This window comes from Furipterus horrens, unplaced genomic scaffold (assembly GCF_987537825.1).
Source record: "Furipterus horrens unplaced genomic scaffold, mFurHor1.1.pri manual_scaffold_17, whole genome shotgun sequence".
Taxonomy (NCBI): Eukaryota; Metazoa; Chordata; class Mammalia; order Chiroptera; family Furipteridae; genus Furipterus; species Furipterus horrens.
The window spans coordinates 34,010,519-34,030,475 of record NW_028327187.1 but is presented as its reverse complement, the minus strand read 5'-3'; the positions used below and the strand labels follow the sequence as shown (position 1 = coordinate 34,030,475).

At 38.0% G+C, this 19,957-nt stretch overlaps 1 protein-coding gene across 5 annotated transcripts in view; it reads right to left on the bottom strand.

Moving 5' to 3' along the window:
* TENM1 (teneurin transmembrane protein 1) overlaps positions 1–19,957 on the bottom strand; it is a 730,204-nt gene that overhangs the window by 109,274 nt on the left and 600,973 nt on the right. For all 5 annotated transcript variants that reach the window (XM_090265126.1, XM_090265127.1, XM_090265128.1 and 2 more), the window contains one exon: positions 18,367–18,599. In XM_090265126.1, coding sequence (XP_090121252.1) covers positions 18,367–18,599 — 233 coding nt within the window. The remainder of the gene's footprint in view (positions 1–18,366; positions 18,600–19,957) is intronic.

Genomic DNA, 19,957 nt, shown 5'->3' with positions numbered 1-19,957 from the left:
AAACAAGTTTAGAATGGAGGCAATGGTAATGTCTTTCTCTAAAAACCTTTAAGAGGAATACAGTCCCCTGTCTATTAGTGATGATTAGAGTATGGGGGGAGGGGGGGTTAACAACCAAGAGCAAATGAAGTAAAACCAGGGATCAGATTAACTTCAAATGAAACTGATCCATGTAGATAGCTACACTGAATAGCTCTGGCTCCCCCCAAGTCCACATTGTTCTGTCAACACAACTTTATGTTATGATCTTGTGATATCTTCCAATCTTACCATCTTAGGAACTCTAAGGAAAGAGAAATACTTCAAGTTTTTGCTTTACTATGCCTCCGTATGGATCACATAAGGGAAAGCAGAGAACACACTGGCTCCAGGGTCATATCAGGGGATCTGGGTTTCAGGCTGACTTCTGTTGCAGATGAGCTGTAGGACTCTGGGTAAGGCAAATACTTCACCACTCAGTGTCCAGGTTTCCTAACCCACATCCTACTTAATACACAGGGTAAAATAATTTCATTCTCACAAGAGCCAATGAAATGAAAGCACTTTGAAAAGAATGAAATATTATGGTGGTGCTAAGTGGCATCCTAATTGTTTAGTCATTGCTATCATTCTTCCTGAAAGTGACTTTTCTACGTCTAGAATCAGAGACAAAGATTTCCACATAGGCCCTGCTTCAACATTGTAGGCTTTCTATGTCGCACAGACATCGTATAAGATGCAAGTCCACAAAGCATTGTGTAACCCTTGTTAGTAGTAGGAGGCCCTATGTTAGATTCACCACATAGACAAGGCAGTGATTGAAAACAATTTTGTTAGCTTAGGAGAAATGTTGCACTATTGAACTACTGGTGTAAAAAGCCTTCAAGATTTTGTAAGATGGCTAAAGTTTTCATCCAGTGAACCAAATAAATGAAGCTCCACACTATACAATTCACTCAGGAGGACCCTGGACCAGGGTTGGTATCTGAACATTTAGCAGTGACACCAGACACTTATAATAATGGTGTGAGTTGTTTTTTTCCTTGCATTCTAGGGGTAGTCTGTGTGTGTAAGAGAGACTGGGGTTAAGTAGATGGTTCTAGTTCACATCAGTAGATGTGAAATGCACATCTCTTGTTTTACTTTTGTGCTAGAGTTCTTGCTCAAAAGATGCCTGCAGGATAAGATTTAAGGGACTCAGTGTGTATGGGCTACGATAAACGAGGTTTACCAAATACAAGCTGAATATTTTATATTTGCCGCTCCCCTCCTTTAAAAAAATTCTTCAAACATCAAGCAACTACACCTGGGAAACCACTCAGATTCATTTTGAAGAAATGCCTCTGTCATCCTGAAGAGACAAACTGTCTCACAAGAGCCTCATGTGAACAATTAGCTGAGGAGGGAAAGTTCTTTTATTGCCCATGGACCAGTGAGAAACTAATTGTAGTTGTTACACTCTAGGGAAATGAGTTTGTCTCAAGGTATGTGACTGAGCAAGAGATTCTAATAAAAAAGCAAACTAAGTAGAATACCTTGGCCTCAATACTCAATAAAAGCAGGATATGAGGAATTAAGCCTGGCAGTACTTGCTATTCACGAAAGTGGGCTAACTCCAGAAGAATGAAAACTTCTGTAAGACAATTATTTGGATGTAATGCCCATTCAAAAACAACACAGAGGGCCCATTTAAAATTCTTCCAACATCTGTGCATCTTGACTAATGAAACTAATGCTGAAAGAGAGGTTCACAAAGTCAGAAGTGGTAGACAGTCATTTGCAAAAGGCAAGGCAGGGTAATGAACACTGTGTGAATACACTTTTTAAAACCCTTTCAATGGAAAGTTAAGAGACATTTTAGGAGGACCAATTTAGGCTTAATCAAGTATATACGATTACAACAATGATCACACACACACACACACACACACACACACACACGCACACATATGACAGCTGAGGAAAATTAAAAAATTAGTCAAAACAGTTGTTTGGTGATACAAACAACTCCTTTGACATTTTTCTTTTCCAAGCTCAGACCTACAAGTGTGACAATCTGTGGGCGCAAGAGGCTTAATTGAAAAGTATTGAAAAAACTAGGATGCCTTTTTCAAAGGGAGCTGGTGACTTCCCTAGCCTTGTCTGGATTGAGATTGGGTTTCCAAGGCCATCCCCCCCACCTTTTTTCCTCTAAATTCAATCAGAAGAGATATGAGAGGAGGAAGAAAGAGTCTGGGGCAGAAGCTGGGAGATTCTATTGTGAGACTGACTGTGACTTTCAAATATTTACATAATCTCCCAGTCCTCAGGTTTTTGCTTTTGTCTAGTGGTGAAAATAAAAGCTGAAATGCCCATGTCAGCGGATTACTGTCAAGACCAAATAAAATGACATCTATTCTATCTGTGTAATCTTTCTGAAAGGTTAACACAAGTGATGTTGATATTTATGATTTTGATTAACTGTTAGTTTTCTGGCTTCATGCTATGGTTTATCTGTTATATGATTACCAGTTTCAGCCCTGCTTGACTCTGATGGCAGAAACCCTCTGTGAAATTTTGTCAGCATCTCCTCCATGCAGAGGGTGATGATCGGTCTGATACGATCCTATGTTGCTTCTCCAGTCAAACTGGTCTATGCACTGGCTCTGATTCACACCTTTCACTTTCCCATCACCACATTTTTGCCTGCACTATTCCCCGTGCCTGGAATACCCTTTCTTTCTCCGAGTATCCAAATCCTGCTCAATTTTCAAGACATGGTGCAAGTCAAACCTCGATAATTACAATATACAAAGCGACTTAAAGACTTGCAAATATCTTGATGGAGATATTTCTTCATCAACTATATCAAACAATTTCATTGGTCTTGTCTGTGGTAGAAATTTCTGAGTCTGTGAGAAGAGATGTGTCCAAGTAAAGTGGGTAGAAAAGAGTATTACAACAGCTATAATATGCCGTTAGCTTGCAAATCTAAAGCCTTGTCTGTGACTAAGAGCACGGGGTGTTTTCACTGGACTCAAGAATGCATTTTGCATACCGAGTGAGGGCCATTTTAGCAAATCCACGTCAGGACCACCCCAACCTTCATACAAAGGGCTGAGTCACTCATTCCCTTTTTAGCCTTGCCCCTTTGTTGTCCCTACCTTCTCTTCTTTGCCTTTTTCTTTGCTCTATTACCCTCTTTTTGAATTCACTTAACCTAACTTATGAGGAATAGAGGTTGGAATTCAGTTCCCAGTTTTTCTTCACCCATATGTCCAGTCATTTCTCAGATTTCTTTCTTTTTCTCCAGTTTTCCCCCTTATGCTCATTTTCCTTTCCCCTTTTTTTCCAAATCCCAATTATCTCTCTATTCTCTGAACCCCTGGGGTGTTTACAGTTTGTATCACACAACCTAATGCTGGAGTACAGTCCCCTCTAATGAGGCCTCTTGTTTCCCAAACCAGATCATAGTCCATTCATGGGCAGAGATCATGTATTTTAACTCCACATATAATTTCCAGATTTCTCAGTGCAGACCAGATTGTTTGCTGCTTGAAAAGTTTAGATAAACAGTGGGGCTCAGTGAACATGGTTCTTTGCCAAATAAGATACACTGGGAGCATGATGTGGGTCTGATAGAGCAGCTACAGCTAGTGGGAGTGTTATAAACAGTATAGTGGGTCATTGACAACTAATGTCTTACTGACACCAGTTAAATATATCGAAAGCTTTAATTAAGGTGATGGTATCTCAGGATACCTGTTTGACAACCAGGAGGTTTCTGCTGTAACAAGGGATGGTTGCAGTGTTTGATGACAGCATTTAGCATAGCTTTTGCCATACAGGAGTGCTTTATATGTTTTTAGAATAAATAACTAAAGTCTATATTAGGAACAGAACACTTGGGAGCAATTAGGAAAAAAAAGTAATTAATAACAGCCAGATAGTTTGATAAAGGAAGTAAGATAAAGGGAAACTAAGGCATGTCAAAATACTGCCAGATGCCATTTTTACAACTGCAATGGTTTCTTAATTCAACTATTCAAACATCTCTAGTATTTCCAGGAACAAGGAAAGTATCAATTTAGGTGCAAATCAGAACGCTGCAGTTTTGGTCATTTGCTAATTGACTAATTTTTTCAACATTCAAATAGATTATTTGAATAACATCCTCCTGATAAAACTAGATCATATAGACTTGGGAAATAAAATAGTGCACAGCACTAGTAAAAAGAAATAGCAAAATGAAAGATTTTGAGGGTGCTAAGTGTTGATCGGTGGTTTCTCCAAAATTTCAAGCCTAACAAGGTAAAATCAGAAGATTTAAAAGCAGCCCATCTTCAGCCCACTCTTTACAGAAATGCCCTGTTTACTACTCTGAGAAAGGTGGGAAGGCGCCTTTTGAGGGACCCCGAGTCCTAAAGCTGAGACCTATTGATCTATTCCTATGTCTTCAGTTTCTTTGGGTTAGAGATGCCTTCCAATGAGGAATGATTCCTGTCCTCTAAGGGAAATTACAGCTGTAACCAGCTCCCTTTCCTGAGTAAATACTGGTAAAATGGTGTACTTACCCACCTTCCTTTCCTCTCAAAACTATCACACAGTCTAACAAGCTTTTTGAAAAACCAAATGGAATAGCTAGTAAATGAAGCTGGAAAAAAATGGAGCAAATAACATTGGGGCTTCCTGGCTAAGCCTTAATATTTGGGGCTTGAAGATAACCTCGCATTTGAGTTACTAAGCCTTTGATTCCTCAGGGAAGAAGGTTTAAATGGGCCAGGACTCACTCCTAAGTAAACAGTGACTTTCTCTGATAAATGATAATACTGACTTGATATATTGAGGCTCTTTAATATTGAGGAAGTTCACTGTAAGCCATTTATGGAACTCCACATATGAACATATACTAGAGGAGTTGGCGAACTCTGTAGCTAATGGAAGAGCCTCAAATCCAATCAGTTAAAAAAAAATAATGGACTACTGGTGGCCACTGTAGAAGGCCTTAAAGACCCTACCTCCAGGTCCAAGGCTGGTGTGTATTCTGATATGTTGGTACCTGTGCATCAGAGGTTGTTAAATATTTCAAATACCATCTCTATGAGTAAAAGTCTTATTTAAAACAAAGTAGATGAGTAGATAAAAAAGCTGTGGTACACTTGCACAGTGGAATAGTACATACCTTTAGAAAGAAAGGAACTCCTACCTTTTGTGACAGCATGGATGGACCTGATAAGTATTATGCTAAGTGAAATAAGCCAGTCAGAGAAAGACAAATACCATATGATCTTGCTTATATGTGGAATCTAGTGAACAAAATAAACTGATTAACAAAATAGAAACAGAGGCATGGTTACATGGAACAGACTGACAACTGTCAGAGGGGAGGGGACGGTGGATGAAAGGAAGTGAAGAGATTAGCCATCGAACATATATGCATGACCCATAGACATGCACAACAGTGTGGTGATGGCCAGAGGGAAGGAGGTTGGGGGCTTGAATGGAGGTGGGCAAAGGGTGGGAGAATGAGGACATCTGTAATAGTGTCAACAATAAAAATAGAGAAATGACAAAATTGGAAAATATTTGCTACACATATGAGAGACAAAGATATGCTTTTCTTAACTTACAAGAAAGACAGATCAACAGCTCAGTAGAAAAATTGGCAGGAGATATGAAAGTGAGTTTACTAACAAAGAAATACAAATGGTCACAACAGATAGACACTCAATTTCATTAATAATTAAAGAAATTCAAATTAAAGCTACAAGCTACCATTTTCCACTGATCAGATGGGCACATATTAAAAGATTTAATGATACTCAGTGGCAAAATTGGCACTCCTATATACTATCCGTGTGAATATGTTCAATCTTTTGGGAGGACAACTTGGTAATATCCACTACAGCTAAAAATTAACTCTATGTATATTCTAACAAAAGTGCTCCAAGATATACAAACTAGGTTGTTCAATGTAGCACCATAGTGATAAAAGATTTTAAAAAATGCCCATCAAGAAGCAAGTGGCTTAATAAATTATGGTATATCCATATGTTATAATATCATATAGTTTCTTCAAGAGAAAGAGATAGATATATACATGCTTTTATGGAAATATCTTCTGGATATATGATCGAATGAAAGAAGCAGGGTGAAGAGTAATTTAAATGCTATGATTCCATTTATGTAAGGGAAAACATACATATAAAGAAATAGCAAGAAACAAGTTATCTTCAGAGAGACTGGAGTGTGTCTGTTTGTGATGAAGAAGCCTGGAATTTTCTTTCTGCATGTTTCTGTGGAGTTTGAGCTTTCAAACTATAGATAAATATTACTTTTTAGTATTTTATTATTTTGTTAATTTTATGTTTCAGTAGCAACAGGGCTTATTAGATGGTGAGATTTTTTTGGCCATTTTAATTTGTATTCTTCATACTTTTCTTTCTTAAAAAACAATAAATACAATGAAAATATCTTGTACTACTGGCCTGTCAGGATGTCTTCATGGTTTCCACTGATTATCTTTTTTGATTTATGGTACTGCCTCTTCAGCTGGTCTCCAGTAACATGCTCAGATGAGTGAAACCCATTGTCACCCATATGCACTATGACACCCCTTCTGGAGAGATGTCATTTATGAAAGCAAAGACACCTGAATCCTCAGAGATTGGCCTTAGGACAAGACAGAGCATGTGTGTGTGTGTGTGTGTGTGTGTTTAAAAAACATATTTTGCCTTTTGTTGAATTATAAAAATAATAAATGCTCAGAAAATTAAAGAGAAGAAAACAAAAATCACTCAAAATTCCTTATGCAGCAATGAACGTTGCTAACAGAAATTTAGATAAACTTCCTTTCAAACTTTTTTACTCTGTATATACACCACTGTTGCATCCTTAAAGATGTAGCAGTGTACAGTACATACAGTTTCATATCTTGAACTTTCCACTCAATATTATTTTTTGAGTATTTTCCTTATACCTGCAGAGTTGTGGGGATGGTAGGAGCAGTATATCCTGGGTACAGACAGTAAAGGGAGTGCATTTTTAGTAGAAATATTAAATGCAATAATAAAACTGATGAATAGCAGGTCTATGTTTACCATTGCCAATCATTGGAAATTCTAAACAATGTCAGGTAATAAAATATTTCTCCCACTGTCCAATCTTGCTTTTAGTATACCACTGTGTGCCCACCCAGTTCTCATTAGGGAGAGGAAGAGGAGCTGGATTTCTTTCGAGGAAAGACAAGCTGAGGGCTGGAATAAGGGGCTCAGAGTTAGCCAGGGGAATCACTGAAAGAGTGAACGAAGAGGAGACATTTCAAACATCCTCAACTTTACTAGTTTGCTACTGAGACAACTTTAGAGAATCTGTTTGACTTGAAGAAAAACAAACCTTCTGGTCAAGATGGAGGCATAGGCAGACACACTTTGCCTCCTCACATGACCATAGAAGGCATACAACCAACCTCAAAACCAAGGACAGCCAGAATTGCCAGAAAATTGACTTGTATGAAGTCCAACAACCCAGGATTTAAAGAGGAAATATTCATCCAGCTGGGCAGAGATAGGGAGCTGGGGCAGAGAGAACATGGTGTGGCGGTGGCGAGGTAGTGGTGGCAAGATAGTGGCAGTGGTTGGTGGAATGGGTGGTGCCACATTCACGTGTAGCAGATAAAAGCCTGGAGGAACGCCTGGGGATCGATCCCAGCCCCAGGCCAGACCATGCAGCCCAGGGTTTCATCAGTGGGAAAATAAAGCCTCTTAGCTTCTAGCTGTGAAGACCAGTGGGGGTTGGGGCAGTGGAAGAACCTGCCAGTCTCTCAGAAGTCTGTTTAAAGGGTCCCCATGGTCCTCTAACATATGCAAACCCACCCACTCTGGGAACCACAACCAGGGCAACAGCCAGAGTGGTGCCAGTCGCACACAGGAAGTGGGTGAAATGACTGGAAAAGGGGCAAATGCTCAGCCAGCAGCATTGTCCCCTCTCTGACCCCGCCCCCACATATAGCACCACAAAACAGTGAAATGAGTTGCCTCACACTGACAAATACCTAAAGCCCTGCCCCTTATAATGTAACAGGTGGGCCAAGAGAGGTAGTCAAAGCAGCTCTACCTAATACACAGAAACAAACAAATGGAGGAGACAAAGAAATATGGCGCAAATGAAAGAACACATCACAATTCCAGAAAAAGAACTAAGTGAAATGGAGATAACCAGTTTATCAGATGCAGAGTTAAAACACTGGTGATAAGGATGCTCAGAGAAATCATTGAGTATGGCAAATGCATAAGGGAAGAAATGAAGGTTACACTAAGCAAAATAAAGAAAAATTCACAGGGAACTAATAGTGAAGGGAAGAAAACTGAGGTTCAAATCAATGAACTGGAACATAAATAAGAAATAAACAGCCAGTACAGAATGAAAAAGAATAATTCAAAAAAACAAGGAGAGAATAAGAAGACTCTGGGACATGTCCAAAAGTACCAACATCCAAATAATAGGGGTGTCAGAAGGAGAAGAAGAAGAGGAAGTAATTGAAAACTTATTTGAAAAAATGAAAGAAAAATTCCCTAACTTGGTGAAGGAAATAAGACATACAAGCCCACAAAGCAGAGAGAGTCCCAAACAAGTTGGACTCAAAGAGGACCACATCAAGACACATCATAATTAAAATATCAATGGTTAAAGATAAAGAGAGGATCTTAAAAGCAGCAAGAGAGAAAAGAGTTATCTACAAAGGAGTTCCCATAAGACCGTCAGCTGATTTCTCAAAAGAAACTTTGCAAGCAAGAAGGGATTGGCAAGAAGTATTCAAAGTGATGAAAAGCAAGGACTACAACCAAGATTTCTCTATCCAGCAAAGCTATCATTTGGAATGGAAGGGCAGGTATAGTACTTCCCAGAGAAGGTAAAGCTTAAAGGAGTTCATTATCACCAAGTCCATATTATATGAAATGTTAAAGGGACTTATTTAAGAAAAAGAATAAGATCAAAACTATGAACAGTAAAATGACAACAAACTCACAACTATCAACAAATGAATCTAAAAAACAAAAACAAACTAAGCAAACAACTAGAACAGGAACAGAATCATAGATATGGAGGTCATATGGAGGGTTATCAATGGGGAGGAGGAAGGGGGAGAAGTGGGGAACAGGTGCAGGGATCAGAAAGCATAACTGGTAGGAACAAAACAGACAGGGGCATGTTAAGAATAGTATAGGAAAGGGAGAAGCCAAAGAACTTACCTTCATGACCCATAGACATGAACTAAGGGGGGGGTTGCTGGATGGAAGGGAGTACTGGGTAGAGGGGGGCAAAGGGAAAAATTTGGGAGAACTCTAATAGCATAATCAATAAAATATACTAAAAAAAGAAAAGAAAAACAAACCTAGCAGCTTTGTTATATGTTTCAGGTAACTTAAGCCATTAGTTGTCTTTCAAATGATTATCTATATGCCCTGTGTGGTGCTATCTATAATTCTTGGTCTGAAGTGACCCAGAAATGCAATCAATTGATCAATTATAAAATAAAAATGCGTTCCCTTGTTCCATTTCCACCTGTATTTTAGCCTGCAATGATGTGAAAATCATGGGTTCCCAAAAACATCTGGGTTTGCTGCATGCTGTGTGAGCTTTACACTCTATACCTGCTAAGTTAACCAGTATTGCAGGAAGATCAATGAAGGTAAGAACATCTTCTGATGACTCCTCTGCTGTGAAGTGAATATCCTGAATAATTAGGGAAGTCAGAACATTGTAGACTTCAGATTCTTTCAAGAGTTAGCAAAGCATGCTGGACTCACCATGAAATGACTTTTTATTTCTTAGATTTTTATAGTCAGCTCCCTCCATGCATTTGGTAAACTTGAAATTACTGGGACAACTTGAGCTGATGGTGGAGCAATATGGGGCCATAATCAAAGGTTTAGCTCTAATACAGTTTCATGTTTTAGAAACTGAAAAACAAACATTTTACAGTGAAAGAAATTTTCTAATTAACTTCTGAAGAATTTGTACATTAAAACATCTTACCCTGCTGGAGAAGACTGATAAAGACAATGTACTACCTTCTGCTGAACAGAAACTGTATTTAGAAGGAACTTGCTCTTCTCATAAAACTTTTAATAGGAAGAAGTGGATCAAATTCCTTAATTACCATTTTATGGTTGGTAAAAGGGCAAATTACATGCCATCCATTTCTAAACTTCTAAATGTCTGGTGCTTTTAATTAAAGCTGCCATCTAGAAACTACTAAAGCAATTTTATGCAACTAGTTATTTATAGGTTACCATAATACACCACTCAAAATATGACTTCAGTGATCTGCAGTCTGTTAGTGTGTGATCTGTCATTTGGTTTGGTGGGGAGGGGGTTCTTCTTATTGTCAGCTGAAGTAAATCTTAAGTGGACAAACAAGAAAAAAAGTGACACCAAGAAGCTGTGATAAGGAATCAAAGCTATTTTGGCTGGTGATCTGAAATAAAAAGAGTAAGCATCATAATTCGATACTGTCTGTCTCAATATGTAGGGGTATATGTTTCATTCTAGACAATACTGCAGAGGAGCTTATCACTGTTACTGCCTCATCTCTCCAAACTTTGCTGCCATTCTCTCAGATACCTAGCACCCCACTTCCCCATGTTATCTGAGTAGCTCCCACCTCAGATGATCTCATGTATCCAAACACATCTAGCCTGTGATCCATGCCTCCAAATCACCCATCAAGTGTCTCAGTGAGGAATTAATGTATTGCTCTCCTAGGTAATATCCTGCAGTAAACACTGAAGTTCACATCTAAAGAAAACCCTTACAGAATGAATGGTGAAATGGTAGTTTGATGAGGGAATTAATTTGGTTAGTGGGCCTTGGCAGGGGCACTCCTCAAAATACATATACAAGGAACCAGCACTAATATTACTGCTTCTCGAGGCTTGGAGGGATCATCTAGTCATATCATATACAATACCTGAATTCTACCATCTATTGACCCTTGCTTCACCAGTCCTCAGATTGACTAGAAATAATCCAGTCTCAGATTGACTCACAAGGACATAGAACCTTCCTCCTTCCAAAATAACTTACTTATTCCATGCTTGGATCACTATTATAAGCAGTATCATTATTAGCAACAAAACAGCAAGCCTGATCATAATGGCAGGTAACATTTACTGTCTATGCACTACATGCTGGGCACCGCAATAGGCACTTTACATGCATTATTGAACATGCTGTTGTGTGGGCACTATTACTAGCATGCTAACTTCACAGATGTGGAAGCTGAAGCTCAGGGAAGTTAGGTGACTTACCCAAGGTCACACATTTATTGAGCGTTGGATCTCAGATTTGCATACTGTTCTGTTTGACTCTAGAACCTGGGACCTTATCTCTCATGGCATTTGGCCTCTAAAATAATATCTCTGTGTTTGCTAGAATCTTACGCATACATGAATATTAAAATAAATGCAGAAGAAAAAGTCATTTGATAATGCATTTGTAGCTTTATAAAACTTGAATGAACTTAATGCAGGTTTTTCTGTATTAACCATGGATGTTACCTAGACCAATTAGACAAGGCTGGATATAAGTGCTTTTCTTTCTGTTGACTTCTCCACCAAAAATTTAGGGCTTTAGGATTGTGACAGAAAAGGCAGAAAGGTTCTCAAATGCCAGTTGCTGACATAATAAAAGGTCAAAATCCTTTGGCCGTCATAAGCAGATTAATTAGACCAACTGCAAAAAGCGTGTTAAGCTCTCACTCTGGTGTAGCCACTGTAAACTGAGCGACCAATAACATAGTTTAGGAAAAACAATCTTCAGAAGTGATAACAGCATGGGATCACTGAACAATAAAGAACAAATATTTTGCCTGAACCTCAAGGCTTTCTCAAACATATATTTTCAAGTTGCCTCTGATTCTAAGCCAAGTATGTGGGAGAAAACTTCTCATGGGAAATGCCTTGAAAGTGAGCTGGGAATTTGGCCATGGGTGGTAGAATGCTCTTACCCAGAAATCCTATTTCACTAAGTGACTCTTCCAAACATTTCCCATATACCCCAAAACCTAACCTTACTTGCTCATTTTTAGCAGAATAAACCCACCACCTCCTTGAAAACACTGAGGTTAACAGAATGATGTACTATCAACCTTCTAGCTCTTTCTATCTACAAATTTATCCTCATCCTTACATCTACACATTATCTTAAGATTGTCTCTTCAATCTCCCCTCTCACTGAAGACCTATTCCCTTCTAGTCTCCTCCAGGTCTTGTTTCATTATTTATTCCATCTTCTGTATCTTTCCATTTACCTATAACCATTGTCCCATCTTTCCTATAGAGAACCCCACCGAGTGCCTTGTCCTATCACTACTTAACACTCTAGTGTTTATATGCAAGCTTCTCATTAGAGTGATCTTCAGTATCAAGGGCAGAGTCACCAATGAACTCCTCATTGCCTGGTCCAATGGCTACAAATGTATTACATTTGAAACTGTTTGTGCACTTTCTTGAAAGGAACTACTACTTGGCTTCTTAGATACCAAACTCTGTTCACTTTTCTTTCTGAAAGTTTATTTTCTGTCTCTTTCGTGAGATCCCCCCCTATTGTTTAAATGGTAACTCTCAGTACTCCCTATGATTCTATGCCCCAGACTTACTCCAGTGCATTTTCTACCCTGCCACAAAGATAATCTATCACAAATGTATGCACTGGATGATCATGTCACTCTGCTGATTCAAATTCTTTGCTTATAAGACAAAATCCAAACTTCCTATTCCTGCCCTTTCTAGTACTTTCAAACATTTTTACTTTAACAATATTGATTTATCTTTAGTTTCCTAGTATTCATTTTACTCATGCTGTGGCTTGCCTGAAATTTTGTTGAGGGTTGGCTCTAGTGTCAATCCAGATGGTTATGTCAATATAATGGATCATGTACTAGAGGAATTTAGGGAAAACCTCACTGTTTGCCATTGCATAGGGGAACCAAAGGATATTCTTGTACCTGTTTGCATACTATACACTCTTCCTCATAGATACCAGTGACATCAGTAAGATATTACTGACCAGAGTTTTAGCATCTTCTTAATAATCTCAAATTTAGTCTTTTGGAATGGCATGTAGATGCCAGGGGAATCAGTAAAGCCTCAGGATGCACTTCAGATAGGTCTGGGTAGAGACAAAACAGATGGTTTTTGCCTCGACTCTATCATACCCAGATTTCTTAATTGCCCATAAAGTTAAAGTAACTGCTATATGATTAGGATCATGAATACCCTAAAAACACTTTTGGAGGCTGTAAAGATTTAAGGATCATTTCCTTCCCAGGGATAAGCTCAGGGGCTCTTTGTACTTTTCTGGATATTGCCTAAGACCTGCTGAGTTCTGAGGTCAGTTTTCTTAAAGATGCACATGAAAATAGAGATACGTATAGTCCTTGGTGAGGTCCAAGGGAACCAAATTAAGTCATTGATTAATTTCATCCTGCCCAGTCACTCCTTCACCCTCTGTATCTACTTAAAAAAATAAATGTATTCAGCTTGTCACAAATTTTATTTTATATCCCCACCTAGTACCATTTCGCATTCTGCTTAAGTACTTGGTCATCTATTACATCACTCATTAGTCTGAGTTCTCTGTAGAATTAAAGAAAGTTGCAGTAAAAATAATAAGTTGAACCTAAGTTTCAACTACATCATCCATACATGTTTTAAAAGCATCTTTCCAAGTCCATTCAAACTCATATACAATGCCAGGGATTAGCACACCATCAAGCTCTTTACTTAACTTTTCTCCTTGCCCCATTACATTGAAGTATTGATGAGTAAAATGGCAAATTATTTTTTATTGGACTCAAACCAAAAAGTGTAAAACTGGATCAGGTAAAGATTTCTTCCCAGAGAAATACCCAAGCGTTATCTTATATGAAATTCTATTCAGGGACACTTCCACTGTTCCTTCAAAGAAAATTTGTAGTTACCAGTTGAAGTCAAGAAATTTAATAAAGTTAAGGTTTCCTTTTTCCACCTCTCAAAAAAATGTTGCTGAAGTTCCTAATTACAGAATCTTCCAGAAAGATAAGACAAGTTTTCCCAGAGATTTATTTGAATAATTACATTTACAGACTATGTAAATGTTATGTAGGTACACTACCAGGTCAGAAAAATCAGAGGAAGAGTTTTAATAAGTAAAAGAAACTAGGTTAGGAGTCATTATCTTACAAATACAAATGTTCTGTTCCCATTGAGTGCATAATACCAGATTGAAAAGTATTTTTCCCAATATTTCCTACCCTCCTGGAAAAGTCAACAAAGATCATGGATTTTAACTGAAGGGTAGGCAGGGAGTGTGGTTATAGTGGAGGCCTCATAAGCCCCTCTAACTTTTTTTTTTTTTTTTGGATCATGAGTTTTGGAGTTAGGCAGACTTGGTTTGGATTTCAGCATTATCTATATACTGTATAGCCCTGGGTAAGTTTCTTAACCTATATGACTCTCTGTCTCCTCATCTATATAATGGGGATAAATCTATTGATCTTGTATGTTGTTGTGAAGATAGAGATACTGCGTGTAAAATATCTAGCACAGCGTATGGCGCAGAGTAGACAGTAAACTATAGCTGTGGTTATTTTAATACATTAAACCTGGGAGGGAGATCCTCCCAAGCCCTTCAGTTTACAAGTGAGGAATCTCAGGACCCAGTGTTTGAATGACTAGCTCAATGTAACAAAATGAGTCAGTTCCATCATTGAGCCTTTTTTAGTGTTCAGGGAAATGAAAGTTAAGTGAGGTCAGTGACTTACACAGGGTCAAAGGAGCACTGACATTACATGGATTGAACGAGAATGTCTAGGCTCCCTAACCCAGTCTTCATCACAATTTGCTGCCGCATCTCATAAATAAATAAATAAGTAAATAAATAAATAATCAATCCACAGCTTCTGACCTTCTAGCTTTTGCCAACTGGTTTTTAGTCCACTTGATAATTTATTCCAACTTTAGGACACATGATCTCAAAAGCAAATTTTACTTTATGCTATTTTTAGAATAGATTCAGAAAATAAATTAGCTGTTTTACAGATTAACATTTATTTGACTTACCTTGCATAATTAAGGATATGTTGGAGAGCCTGCCTGTAATTGCAATATGTTGTTTGTTAAAGTCTTAGGGCAAGCTTTCTTTCCTAACCTCGAAATGGTACTCCCTAGATGTGCATTTCCATTTTCTACTGATCTATGGAGTTTCAGTCTTTATTAGCTTCTAGGTGGAGAGAGAGAAAAAAAAAAAAACATTCAACCTTTCCTTAAAGAAATCGCTTATACCTTTGTTGTTTTCTAAGGGGGAAGAAGGAACTGATGTACATGGTAGTTCTTAAGGAAAAAAACAAACAAACTGGGATTTCTTGAGAGATAAAGAACCTGCAGGAGAACCTCAAAGACATAATTAGCAATTAGCGAGACTCTCCTCTCAATTTGCACACTGTGTTTTAATGACTTCTTGCATGATTTTTCCTTCTTCTATGCAAGTCTATGAAATTGCCCCGCAGTGTTCCATATAATGAGACTCTCACCTCTGATTCACTGACAAGGGTAAGTGCTGTTTATATTTGGCATGGAAATAGGTGCCTTGGCTAGACACCTAAGTGTCTAGCATATTCTGACCAGCATATTCAGGAATGACTGATGTATGAACATAGGTTCTGCTATCTGAGTGATTTTGAAGATCACTAATAGGGTCTTCAAGCACTGTGAACATGGTTGAAGGAGATGTGGTGGATACTTAGTGTGAGCCACACATTCTCTTCCTTTAAACATCCTCATTCATTCACTGGATCAGAGCAGATGTTGCCAATATCGACTCAGTATGTTACGTGAAAGCTGTCTTAGATGTATTAGACATTCAGCTGTCTGAAGCCCGGGTCAGATGTTCTTAGGGCCCCTGACCTCTTGGGGGTGAATCAAGATTATTGCAAAGGCCACTGCTGAGTGGAAAGATGAGCAAATCAGCCCAAAGGAAAATATACTACTAGCCATGACAAAAAAAACTTAGTCTAGGATTAACTTTAATAGATAAATAAATTTTGGCATTATCATTACTGATGCTTCAAGAGTTCATGTAAATCCTCTTTATCAGGACTCTATTACTGTTACTTTCCAAGAAAAAAAAAAAAGCTGTGGTGAAGCAATTATTTGCTTTATTTGGAAAAGCCAATATATACATCCTCTACATGGCAGGTTGAATGTGGTAGGTGAAATGAGTGGTTTTCATACCAGTGGCTACTCATGAGGACACCAATTTCAGGCATAATGCAAATTTGATCCCCTCTTATTTCTTATGCAGAAAACCTTAAATTAGCCACAAGACTTTTAAACCTGTGTAATATATTTCCCTGAAAGATTACATGTTGCCCCAGAGTTCTGCATTCGTTTTTCAAATATTTTATTATGGACCTACTATGTATAAGATATGAGAGTTAGCACAAGAGAAGATAAAACATTTCAAAACACTTTAACATAGTATTTGGGGGATTTATGTTCCCTTAGGGAAAAAAGTTTATTTTCTTTAAGCACCAGTGAAATTCCTGTTAGGAATACTTGGTGTGGATAAAAGTTACCTAACTGATCAATTACACAATAAACATGTGCCAGATATTGCTTGAGAGGTGGGGATGATTCAAAAGAAATATTAGACATAGTGTCTCATCCCAGGCAATTTCAGTAATAAAAAACCTCCCATTCATGAAAGAACTGGAAAGTAAAAGAAGGCAAAATATAATCATGTGATAATTGGGTAGCCTAGACACTGTTAGAGAAATTCTGATTTAATGGGCTGGGATTAGCCAGAGGGGCTTTATGAAAGACACAGATATAACTTGAACATGGCCTTGAAGAAAAGGAAAACTTTAAACTTTGATTGTGGTTGGAATTTCATCCCCATATGGCAAATGGCAAATGGCTGAAGAGTAACCTCTTAATATTTGAAATAATAAGTGATCATCTAACAAATTAAACACTTTGATCTCACTATATCTTTTCTTAGCATGGAAATATGTTAATAATAAGTTAAATATGAAAATCATATTTTAGAAAAGCATCCTATAATATTATTCTATTAGTAGAGAATAAAATATATGATATGCCTAGAAAAAAGTCTACATAGATATACACCAAAATGTTAACAGCGTTTTTCTATATGGGGTATGCTTTTGGGTGACTTTAATTAAAAATATTTTTGCATTCACTCTATTTAATTTTTGTGCAACAAGTGTGTTATATTTGTGTAATAGTTTTAAAAGACCGCTAGCCTCTTAAAACCCACTAAAATGAATAGTCCATAAAACCTACTAAAATAAAAGCACCACACACACCATCTTGGAGAAGGAATAGAGAAGAATGATTAAATAATTAAGGATAGGGTGGATGATATATGATAATAGACTTAAAACTTGACTATCCTTAAGCTTGTGACATATGATCATAGGAATATGATCCAAGTCCGTAAAATCATGAAGTTGATCAGGAAAACAGATTTATGCACAAATCCCAGGCAATAGAGTCGAGCATTGCCCCTTAAAGAGTGAGAAGTAAATTTAGGATGAATATAAAGAAAGTCAAAGCTCCCACAAAAGGCAACAAGAATTGGACTTTGTTATCCTAGGGGTGATATAAACTGAAAATATAAATAGCTTCAAGAATGATTTAGATAAATTAATGGAGGAAAGGTTCATTAAAGGTTGGTTGTTAAGCAAAAGCCAGAAATGTCTGGAGTCCGTGACATAGTCAACATATTTAAATGTTTACAGTGCTAGAAGAAGCCTGAATTCTTTTTTTTTTTTTTTTTTATGCTCAAGGATTTGAGAGAGAGAGAGAGAGAGAGAGAGAGAGAGAGAGATCAGAGAAACACTAACCAACTGTCTCTTGTCTGTGCCCGGACCAGGGACCAAACCCGCAACCCAGACATATGCCGTGACCAGAATTGACCCACTGACCTTTCAATTTATTGGATAATGATGCAACCAACTGAGCCACACTGGCCAGGGCAAAAAGCCTACATTCTTGAGGCTCTTTTCCAGCTGGGATTAATAACCCTTTAGTTGTTGGATGGCTGAGAGTTTCCAGGAAGTACTCTCTGGGGAAAGGCTGGGATGTCAGGGATACACTCACAGGGTTCTGGGCAATAATTAACTATCAACCAGAAAAGTAACATTTCAATATTTTAATAATGGTTTTGACTATACTAATGCATATTGGCTAAACATTAGTCCTGAATAAGCCTATCTTCTGGGATGGACTGCAGAGATGATGTCTGTCCCAGGCATAGTAAGATTGACTACAGCATGGCAACAGTCTCAAGATTTTGAGAAGTCAAATGAAATCTTTAGATGACCAAAGGATTTCTTTTTACCTCGAGGGCTGTTTAGCGAAGCTTCCGATGCTCTCCCACCATCTCCGCAGTGACTCTGGTCAAAGGGAAGGCACTGATCACCTGTTCCTGCCACCACTTCAAAATTCTTGAACAGATCTTTTGTTTCCACGAGATATTTCAACTTGTAGACTTTTCGAGTATTGGTGTCTGATAGATAAAGTGATTCAGACATAGGGTCCATAGCCAGATAATATTTGTGAGCGGGACTTGTGCTAAGGAAGAGAAAATTAAAGTTATTCAAAGCAATTGGTTCAATAGGCACCCCTGGGGTCTGCCTTTGGTTACAAATGGAAAAATTCTCTTTAACAGATGGAGTTCAAGTACCTTCCTTTTTATGTACTGAGGAGATGGATACTTTTTTGTTTTTCTAGTAATGAGTCTGGATATAAAACAAATTCACTGTATACTGATAACCTGTAATGATACTTTTTTGTTTTTCTAGTAATGAGTCTGGATATAAAACAAATTCACTGTATACTGATAACCTGTAATGATACTGATATTTCAATACCATCCATTTGTGGGTAGAGGAAAAAACAGAAGAGACTAAGTCCCAGGAGGTCATTTTTCTGATACATACCTTTCATACCCAGTTCTCCAAATAGCTACTAGATGACTGCCTGGAAGTCTCCCAGTCACCTCAAACTCAACAAATCCCAAACACTAAGTTATTCTCTTTTCCTGCCTTCCCCATCCCTCATAAACCTACCTCTCTGCCGGGCTTCCTGGCTCACTGGCAGACACTATCATCCCTTCCAGGTTCCTGCTGTAAATTGAAAGCTGTTTACCAAGGTAGAGGAGTGTTGCTTAGGGAGGGTTGTGTTCAAGATACATTGCCAAACTTTCTCTCTCCTAGCTGCTTCTTCTTCTTCTTCCTTCTTCTTCTTCTTCTTCTTCTTCTTCTTCTTCTTCTTCTTCTTCTTCTTCTTCTTCTTCTTCTTCTTCTTCTTCTTCTTCTTCTTCCTTCTTCTTCTTCTTCTTCTTCTTCTTCTTCTTCTTCTTCTTCTTCTTCTTCTTCTTCTTCTTCTTCTTCTTCTTCTTCTTCTTCTTCTTCTTCTTCTTCTTCTTCTTCTTCTTCTTCTTCTTCTTCTTCTTCTTCTTCTTCTTCTTCTTCTTCTTCTTCTTCTTCTTCTTTTCTTCCCCTTCCCCTTCCCCTCCTCCTCCTCCTCCTCCTCCTCCTCCTTCTTCTTCTTCTTCTTTTTAGCTGACTGCCATACTACTCTAGTCCACGTTTTTCTTCTTTCAGGACATGATAGAATTGATTATATTTGACCTTTTTTTTTTTTAAGTTATAGTCACAATCAGCTATACCTCCTAAAGGTGACTGGATTTGGTATTCCTGAAACTCTTCAATTACATATTCACATGGGGTCTCTTGTGATATTTTTTATCTGCATACATGGCTGAGTTCATTCATTAATTTTAATTCTTCCTAATTTCATTTGTTTGATGGCTGCAGTAACCTTTAGGTTTAGGGGATAATTTGCTTGAACCTAAGGTTCACGTACTGTTGACATTATCTAAGCCTGAAACCTGGAAGTTGAACCCTTACTCCCTCCTTTTCTCTCCA